This window comes from Bactrocera latifrons, unplaced genomic scaffold (genome assembly GCF_001853355.1).
Source record: "Bactrocera latifrons isolate USDA-ARS-PBARC rearing strain unplaced genomic scaffold, ASM185335v1 scaffold_1658, whole genome shotgun sequence".
NCBI lineage: Eukaryota > Metazoa > Arthropoda > Insecta > Diptera > Tephritidae > Bactrocera > Bactrocera latifrons.
In genome coordinates, this window is record NW_017535139.1 from 1,824 (window position 1) to 12,598 (window position 10,775).

The window sequence follows — 10,775 nt, forward strand, 5'->3', positions numbered from 1 at the left end:
ATTAATTACTGAAACATCAAACAAAAAAAAAAAAAATGTTGGCGCTCAAAGAGTTCTTTGAGGCTATCATTTAAACTATTTTGATGCTAACGTCTATCTAAATGTCATAAAAAATCTCTTAACAATCCGCATAAAAAGAGATAACTGTTCCGTAAACTAATAGTTAGTTAAAAGTTTTACCTTAACTGGGATCCAAACTAAGAGTATCTACCGAAAAAACTGAAGTTTACCGCAGCATAAGTGAGATCTAGCGCTATGTTTTCCAGAAAGATCACTCTACGACTAAATCTAACTTAACTAAATCAATGTCGTGAAGATTAAAATTTTGTAATCGCAAATTTTCAAAGCTACATAAGGGTATGAGAAGCAGTTGTCGATATGCGATGGTCTTTTTGATTTATAAAGCTATAGGGATAACAGCGGCTCGACGTTCCTAACTATCCAAATGCGATCATTCGTGGCTTGACGAATATCAGCCTGATTACCTCAACTAATTTAATGTGAAATTAATGCAATAAAGGGTGCATATAATGAAATTGGAGTTTATTTAAATATTTTGTGAGGATGGTAAATTAATAATTTAAAATTTAATTTCATATAATTTTTTATTTGCAAGATTTTCAATAAAACCAGATATTCCTGCAAAATGTGCGAAAAACATGAAAAATCAAAATATAAGTACTTAAAGTTCAAACTAAGAGTTTACAGCGATTTTTTTGTTCAACATAGAAAAGAAAAGTTTCAAGTGTAGTGGAAGAAATAAAAATAAAAGTTTTAAATGATACACTTTAATGTACATATCCCTTCCGCTTAAATTTAACTTAGAATTGATAATTCTACTTATAGGTATTTTTGACTATTCTGCATATGCTTTTCTCATATTATAATATACAACCAATTTGACTCTATTAAATTTGTTGTGCTCACCCACAACATCCAGGTAACCRACTTGACTTTTCATTGGATCCGTATTGATCTGGCACATATACCAGCCTTTGTCCGCTTCCTTGACGTCACGTATTCTCAATATCCAAGCACGTTTCTCAGCATGGGTTATGCTCATTCGGTTATTTTTCGTTATAACGTGATTTTGTATCGTCAGTATCGTTTGTGTGTCGACGCGTAGCCACGCAATCTAGGCAATGGACCAAATTTATCAGAATCGTCAGGTGCATGTTTGCGTATAGGTAAAGCATAATTCGCGACGTGTCAACCCGTTCGACACAACCCATTCATTTTCATATTAGCAAATAGTACATAGACCGCAAGACGCACGCATTCATATGCACGTTCGGTTATTAGTTTGTTTTTGTTTATTTGTATTTGCGTATTTTCATTCGTATAGGTGCGTGAGGTCGGCCGCGTATGCCGGTTGGTTTATTTATCCATTGAAGTAGTGAGTGAGTGATGAATGAGTGAGTAGATAGTAGTGATGAATTTTCCATGGTGTGCCAGAGGCATTGGCCACATGTGAATGGGTGAAAGCATGTGCGTAGGTTAATAAGGAAAGAAAAGGAAAAAAAGAAGAAAATTCATGTCAAATTTCTTTGTTTACTTTAATAGTTGAACACTTTATTAGCCAGTACTCCGTAGTGTTTGCATATAAATACATAAGTACTTACATTCGTGCCTATCATATATTGATGGATATGAATATAAGTGTATTTATAAATCTTAATATATGCCTGATTGCTTGTGCCCGTTCTGAGTCTCTCAATGAATCAGCTAAGGTAGAGTGTGTGTGCCTGTCTTTGCAGTTAAAGGCAATAAAAGCGTAAAGTAAGTTCATTAAGATGGATGGCTTACTTTCAGCGGTCAAATTCGTTGGAAATCATATCTAAACATAGACATACACCAAGCATATTGTTATCGATTTACATACGTATATTTATTTGTATTCTATTAATAGGTCAGGAAAAGCTTAGTGTTTGTTTAAGCGGTACTTGTAATGTGACCGTCGAAAAGAAAAGATGTTTTGTGAGGTTTTGTAGACATATTGAGCGAAATTGGTTTTAATGTGTGACCTTCTAAAAAAGAACGTTGTTTGAGATTCGTTGTAGAGAAAATAATGGCAGCAAAAATTTTTTATGTTATAACCACAAAACCAATTCTACATGGTTAATGAATACATACAAAAAATTTCAAATTATTCACTATTCAGCATCAGCAAAGCTTACATCGATAATAAACGTATGTTTAAAAATCAGATACGTCCCTATGTATTGATATTTGAAACCGTTATGGTACATAAACCTGGGTAAATCGCACTTGAGGGCTTGTCTTATCGTCCAATTTTGTTGAAGCTATTTAAAGCTATTAAATTTGGATTTAGATCTATACATTCCACACTAGATCAAGTTTGTTGAATAATAAGCGTAACAGAAGATGACATGGAAGCAAAAGCACATTTGTAAAGCTTTTTTTTGTTTTTTTTTTTTTGCATGTTGACCAAAATACTCAGTGCCCATGGGTGGGTTCGAAGTTACCTATACAAATGTCGTATTGACTTTAGTGCATATTGGCACACTTGTACAGAGTGTATAGAAGACTTTAAGCATGTACTCTATCATTGCCGTCGGTTTTCAAATATAAGAAGAAAGCGGAACACACCAATTTTTGGAAATTTTGTAAGTCCACTATAGATTGGAAAGCTGTCAACGAGGCGTCAGCTGTAATAATGATAAGATTGAGATATTTACAACAGATTAGGCGTCAGTCAGTTCGTACAATAGAGGAGACTTGAATGTCTCATTTTCCTCTCTCTTCCGAAGGGGATAAACGAGATGGGAAGTGGTTAGATTTAGCGGATTGAGGTTCCACACACTACTTCTACAAAGAAATAAAAAAAAAAAAACAAAAAAATAGGAATGTGCCTTTTACATATACATTTGTGCAGCAACTAGACGAACAAAATAACTTACATTTTGTGTTGAGGAAATCTAATAGGTTGTCAAAAAAATCTTGCGGTATTATTATTGAATTTTCAATTGTTCATAACATTTTTTTTGGTAACTCATGCCCAGCTCTTGACCGAGGCTACGGCTGCTACTATGCCGGTCTCTTTCGACCAATTTAGCGATTTTATCGCAATTTTCGACAACAGGCCTTCCGGAGCGTGGCGCATCTTCGACCACCTCTACACTAGAACGAAAACGTTGAAACTATCCTTGTGCGGTAGAAATGTAAACTGTACCGGGTCCATAAATAGCACAAATTTTATTGGCGGCTTGAGATGCATTTTTGCCTTTATCGTAGTAGTACTGTAAAATATGCCGTATTTTAGCTTTATTTTGCTCCATATTTGCGACGCTATAACTCACGACAATGAATCAACCACATGTTAGCGCGTGAAATGAGCTTTCCAAAAAGATATAGCATGACCCGATGCGACGAATAAAACTGGAACTACGCGCTCTCAGCGCCAACTAGCGAAAATACCGCAAGACTTTTTTGACAAACTAATATTATAGTGACCTACACTTGCGCAGCCAAAGGATCCATTTGCATAAGAAAATATTCCTAATAATTGTGAATAACAGTGATTATGATTTGTTATTATTATAAGGTTGAGATAACTTTGTAGCACACACTTAGGCGTAAAGATTGGCAATAGTGACCATGTGAAAAACATTGTAATACTGTGCCTATATATTAGACTGGGAAGTTGATAACAACAATATCATCACAAGTTTTACATATATACATAAACATGTACTTTCAGAAACGAATGTGTCCTGTTGCAGCTATGTTTTATTAATCTTTAAAAATATGTATGCAAAACAGAAGGTAGGTAGGAAGAGACTCAATAAATCGTAGATATATATGTATATCAATATGACATTTTAGAACGCCTAAAAGTTAATTATCACTTCATTGAAAATTTTCGTTGATGTAATACGCTTCATATGGGGGAGAGAGAATGGTTCGCATTCTGAGAAGTAAACGGTCAAAAGTTATCACATCAACACTACATACTTACTTTGGGCATGTGTTAAATCAGGTGCCGACAGGTGCCGACAAAATGTGCACACACGATTACGTACATATATGGTGGTATTGACGCATAGTAATTTACTTGTAAAATGGTTGAGTGCGCTCAAGAATCAGCAAATAGTTTTTTTTTTAATGTGCGTGAGTGTCCACTCTGAAGTGTGTGGTAAACGTTGTGCATTTAAGTGTGTAATCTGGGGAATATGTAGTTTTACGGTGACTATAAAACATCAGCCATTTTGGGCTCGACTGCTCTTTACATTGTCTCTCTTATATGTTATCTGATTCTTAGCTAATGAAAAATTACTGGTTTTTGCTTTGTTGTTTGAATAATTGACCATTATTTTGTGTAGAAAAATTGTTATCATATTTTTTTATCCACTTCGTGACTACTGATTCACACATCTCTTTGTATGTATACATGAATACTTTTTTTATGACCACTTACCTTGTAGGTTTGCAGATTATCGACAACACATTGCAGTACCGCTTCTCGCCCCACTGGTACCGTGACATTTTGTAATGGCTCACCAAATTTTGGTAAATCTGCAAAAGGAAGAGGAAATAAAATATTTACTTAAATGAATGCATATTTCTGGACCTTAGTTAAATCAAAAAATTTTTTTAGAGTTTGGGGGAGGTATGAATTTAAGGTGATCTTTAAGTGTCATAAAAGATGACAAATAATATTTTTATTTCCATATTTTTACTAGTTATTTATTGATCTTATAAGAATACGGGAAAAATTAAAAATATAAAAAGTTAAAAATTCAAAATTTAGCAGCTGATAAAGTAGAGGGTCTCAAAAGCTTGGCACGCTACCATACAAATGTGACATTCGCCTTTTTTGACAGCGAAGGTGCTTTCAATGATGCGACCCACGCAAGCGTCATCAGGGCACGGGAGAAAAAGAATGTGCCGGTTCCAGTATAAAGGTGAATAGATGCTGTTCTGCGTACTAGAATATCTGAAACCACTGTGTCCTCCCCCAAAGTGCTGTGTTACTACGAGAGGCTGCTCACAGGGTAGAGTTATATCCCCCTACTATGGGACTTCTAAATAATTGGATTATATGCCAGGAGTACGTCGATGATGTTTTCGTAATGGCAAGATGTAAATTTGAGAATAATCTCTGCGACCTAGTTCAAAAGGGCTTAAGTATAGTAAATGAATGGTGCAATACGGTAGGGTTAAAGACCAACTCTTCAAAAATAACAGTCGTTCGTTAAAACACACCAATGTCTTTTCTTCCAAGAGACGCCGCTACAAAGACAGAACCGCATACCAATCTCTCCATCCATACCAATGGGGTGTTTTCCAAGCATCTTTCAAGCAGAAGTATTTACTATAAGTCAGTATGCGAAATCCATCTCCAACGCAACAGTCGCAACCAAGGTATTGCTATACTTAGCCACAGTCGAGCGGCACTAAAGGCGATCTCGGCTTATGAAATCAAAGTGCTATAAGGGGAGCAGTATATAGGAAGGCTGAGCCGCCCCTCAGTATGCAACCATGTACAAATGATCTGAGTGACGACTGAAATTTTTTGATATAGAAGAGGGYTYAATAGACCTTAGTTCACAGTGGAAATCCTAATTATTATCTATCTATACCCACAATTTCAAATCTCCTAGCAATCTGAAACCAAAAAAATAAACGAAATGTCTAGCACAATATCGAAATATCTGAAACTAGAGAAAAGTTAAAAAAAAATACTTTCCTAGGCATTTGTCAACAAAAGTGAATGATAAAATGTGTGAACGTAAAGCAATCGCATACGAACACAATATATGCACACAGCATGCAAACGAAATGTCGAGTACTCAGTATAACGAGATTCTGTAAAAGCGATGCTGGAAGTGGAAGAATTTAGCACAAAAGTGAAAAGCGATTTACAAGAGCGTAAAGATATCTTTTCGCATGATTAAGTTCAGTCATTTACATGCAATTAAAATTTGCAGACACGTACACACGTATGCCTACATACTCGTATTTTGTATAACGTACAATACATTATGCACTGAATGTCTTATATTTAGTTACAAATAAATATATAAATTATCAGCACGATCTATTATTTGAAGCAGCAATGATTCAATAATACTTTTTTTCTATTTTCATGCTCATAAGTATTAATAACAAACAACAATAATAAAATCGCTGATAAGTTTTTTCTTTATGGTAAAATGTGCTGAGCATATTTGTTTACTCACTTGTTGCTACACTTAGCTTGAGTTCAATTTAGCATTGTCATATTATATCGTATCGTAAAAGAATGCCATGTACTAAATTTTGTCGAAATTATTGAGCCGGGTTCCGAGATATGGGATTTTCCCAATAAATTACATTCTTTCATTGGCTCCAATAAAACTCTCTCTTACCAATTTGGAGGGAAAAGTTAATATTTCTGGCGTAATTTGTTATTTCAAGTCGTTTCTTAATCCTGCTAATTTAAATATTTATAACTCTATATCAACATATCTCGATTAGTTTTAGGTGTTTCCTACAACGGTTCGGTGAACATAACTAGTATTCTCTGTAGCAACAGGCTAATCAGAACAGCGACGGCAAATTATTAATTAAAAATCTACACCTTTATGTTATACATGGCGTATACGTAACTACGATTGTAGTCACTACGTTTATATTAAAGAGATATTGTTAAGTATTTTTTGGAGCGAGATTTGTTAAATACACTTTGTTTTTGAAACGTATATGTTAATATAAATAATNGGAGAAGAGAACAGGCAGTCTAGGAGCAACGACAATCAATAGCGAGAGTGAGTTATGCACTAAACTTAGCACATCTTAGCGCTCAACTAAAAATAGGTGAACATTTAACCAAATAGAATCAGTCTAAACGTGATATTTATGGCTAAATAATGCTTTGTTTCAAGATGTCTCCACAAAAAGAGTAAGCGATACAATTTTTGAAAAAGAAATGTTTTGTTTCATACCTTAGAACACCCTACTGTATGAAAATTTAATTATTGAATGCTACAAACTCTATATCTTTATTTATATGTATATAATATTTCTTCACATAAGAACACTGAAATCAATCTAATACAATCTTCAAATTATATCGTAAGTATATGCTTTTAAAATGCGTAATTTAGGGACAAATTAGAATGTAGACTATAATGTGTAACTAATTTCGTCGAAAATGTTACTCCTACGCACCGGTGATCATCGACTACACGCTCACAATTTCCAACCAGATTTGCTGCACGTACATACAACACACACACCGTTGCTAGAGTGTTTTTATAAATAAAAAACTGCTCACGCATCTGGCGCTATCAAAGCGCATTCGCTTGTGGTATCTATTAGCGGTAGCGGTCTGAATTTGAGCGCACACAAAGCTACGCAAATTAGCATTGTGGGTGTTTTTATACCTGTGTACATAGTCTGTCTCTTATACACATCTCATTCGCGTAGAGGCGGTAAAAGGGAATCGACGCTCAACCAGTTACTTCCTTTACATTTAATATTTTTATAACTTCTAACTACGTTTCGAACTAAYGTGAGTATTAAAACGTACCGAATTCACTGATGCGCTGATGTTGTGATGTGTTAATGAATGCACAGAACACACTGGAAAAAATTTCACAATTGAGCAACGTTTAAGGTAATCGACAATATTTTTATTTGTTAAGTTATTTATCTGAAATTTTGTAAATGTCCTCAGAAAGCATTGCCATAAGCTTACTGAAAATATTCCACCCTAAAAAAAAATTTATATAATATATCTTTTATATTTCCTTTGCGATTTTACTGTCCTATCCGAAATATCATTAATTTTACATGACTGTTAGTTACCAAATCTATGTCATGCAATCTGATGCAGAAATTAAAAAAATATAAATCAAAGAAAATGAATAAAATATATTTACAAAACCTTAAGTAAGCATACATATGCCTAGGCGCACCTTGGTAAGACGATTGACGCATTCAAACAAAACAATGGGTGGGTGCGACAGCGTGTTGGCATTTCACACCTTCACTTTTCGACTTAAACGGTGTTTAAGACCTACACAGTAATCGACAAAAGTTAAAGTGTTGAAGCTAGTCGGCAGTTTACACAAATACTGGGGAAAACTGGAAACGCATATAAAAGCATATCGGCTAGGCAGTTTGTTGCCTGACGAGAATCATTAGTGCTGAGAAGTTATTGGTTTGACATTTTTGTTGCTAAGTGATGGTTGTAGTCGTGGGCGCTTTATGCGTTGTTTTTTAGTAATAAAAAAAACACAAAATTCGCAATATTTTTTGAACACACCTCGTATCCCCACAGGAAAAGTCTAACGGTGTGATATCACATGATCTTGGTGTCAAATAGACCGAAGTTTTCTCTCAATAAATCTACTGATTGATGCGATGTGTGGGAAGTGGCGCCGTCCTGTTGAAACCAAATCACGAGCTTCAATTTTAGTCATCAAATAGTCCTTTACCATGGCGCAATAATGGTCGCCAATGACGGTTACGCTCTGATCGGCTTCAATTCTGAAAAAATGTGGACCGGTGATTTCACTAGCTCTCAAACTACACCAAACCATTATTTATTCTGGATGAAATGACGGTTCTTCAATCTTCTTCAGCTCAGTTCTTTTACAAGATGCATTTTGTTCYTTTCAATTTAAGATCTCGACGTATAATGCCCCAAGTCGTTTTACACGTCAGTGCGAGAAGCTGCGAACGACGCCGAATTGACTTTCCACGGTCTGTGTACTCTCTGCTACAGTTGCTACATAAAAATGAGATGCCAGAGTTTGGGGTTGTTCACTTATCTGCTAAAGATGCCCGAAAATCAAAAGAAGAACGGAGCAGAGAACATTCAGTCTAGGAACAACGACAATCAATAGCGAGAGTGAGTTATGCACTAAACTTAGCACANAGCGCATTCGCTTGTGGTATCTATTAGCGGTAGCGGTCTGAATTTGAGCGCACACAAAGCTACGCAAATTAGCATTTCACTATGTAAACTTCTACTGTATTTGGTTATATGTGTGGATGTTCTTATACCTGTGTACATAGTGTGTCTTTATCTCGAATTAAACGCTACCATTTAGCATTAATTAAATGTGTTTGCTTCCGCTCTATGCTTTTAACATTTCGGTCATAAAATTTGCAACAATTTTGGTTGCTATTTCCTTCCTGTCTGTTGCAGTGAACTAATGTAATTTAAATGTAAAACCAAAGTGGAGCAAATATTATTGTGTTAATAAAATAGGAAAATAATTGCATATATTTAATTATTAAGAGGAAAATTAATACATTTTTGGATAATTAGTATATAGCAAAATTCATATTTGCGCACTTGTAGGAGTATGTCTAACGACTCTTCTAGGCCCATTGGGAAACCTTTGTGTTTCTTTTGAACCAGCTTGTGCTTATGATTAAGCTCATCTGTACAATCTTGGAAATATAGGCCGATTTTCCTACTAAAAGCTTTGCACTCTATTACATATACAATTTTTAAATGAAATAGAATGTACAATAAGGATCTTTATTAAAATACTTAGCTTTCCAAATCCTAATCGAATCGTTATTAAATATTTGTGAGTGAATCTGACTATAACAGATATAATTATTTCTTGCGCATATATTACAAGGAACACATTATCCGTGACATTATTACGGGTGATCCAAGTAGAGGTACTTTTTTCAATAGCCTTTTTTTGTGACTAGATTGCACGTGTTTGCCATTTCATCCTGGAAAGACTTTATTACGAAAATTCACGTTCTGTAAAGCATGTATTTCGCGTGCTTCACGCAACTTACTCGGGTTACTGAGTGTACTATTCGCAACACCATCACAATTCTTGAGACCCAGTATTCATTACTCACATCCAGCACGCAGCAAAGAAAATATTAAAAAAATACCGGTGATAACGTAAACGCCAGTTGCGACTATTATCGCGCCATTTTAACCGACTTTGTGATGCTAATAATTTAGCTCGTGATTTCGGTGACCACTTCCMCTTCCCGAAAATCGCATCAATCAATGGATTTTTATTGAGAGAACACTTCTGCGGACAAATAATTTCATGCTTTGGGCCGGTCAATTGGCCACCCAGACCGTGGATCATCCTATATATGCGTATAAACCGAATATGTTACAAAAAATTCACTTGAGGTTGTGCTGAGGTAAAGATGKTCCTACTTTCAGCAGTTTGGTTTGCTGCTTATTTTTTAAGCCAATATTCATTGGGTTACTTGCATTGATATCAAAATTTATAAATTCTATTATGATATCTAAAATAATTTAATTGACGAACATAATTTACGATTCTAAAACCACAGCTGTAAGCGGGTTACAATTTTTGGGTAATATTAGCATTTTTTTGAAAGGAGACTAAATAACGGCTCGCGTCAGCAAAATTCTATTGTTTAAATACTTGAAGCGGACATTACTGAATCAAATATTTATTAAAAATCCAAAGCAAGTTTCTTGCTTTCATTCGCCAATCAGTTAATCAATCCTTGAGTTGAACATCTGCCAACAATGAAGTGTCACCTCTAATTCATGAAAACTAAATTGTGGAGTCACAAATTCTATCAGACGAGGCATCATTATGATGCAAAACTTTCGAAGCGACAAGCAAAATGGAAAAGAGAGAATTAGTTTGTAGGGAATTTGACAGCATTTTTCATTGAGTTTTCAATACCACATACGAGGAGGCAGTTGCAAAAGTTTATGTGGAAGCTTCAAAAACTTAAAATGGCATTCATTCATGACCATTTATTATTAAACCGTGAACGGGTGTTTTGAGAGGCATAAT

The 10,775-nt window shown here is 35.0% G+C and overlaps 1 protein-coding gene across 1 annotated transcript in view; it reads right to left on the bottom strand.

Moving 5' to 3' along the window:
• Nucleotides 1–927: 927 nt before the first annotated feature.
• LOC108966607 overlaps nt 928–10,775 on the bottom strand; it is a gene marked incomplete at its 3' end in the record, with an annotated part of 10,873 nt that continues 1,025 nt past the window's right edge. The window contains exons 2-3 of the mRNA XM_018929602.1: nt 4,439–4,536; nt 928–1,135 (exon numbers count right to left, since the gene is read on the bottom strand). Of these exons, the coding sequence (XP_018785147.1) occupies nt 928–1,135; nt 4,439–4,536 (306 nt within the window). The remainder of the gene's footprint in view (nt 1,136–4,438; nt 4,537–10,775) is intronic.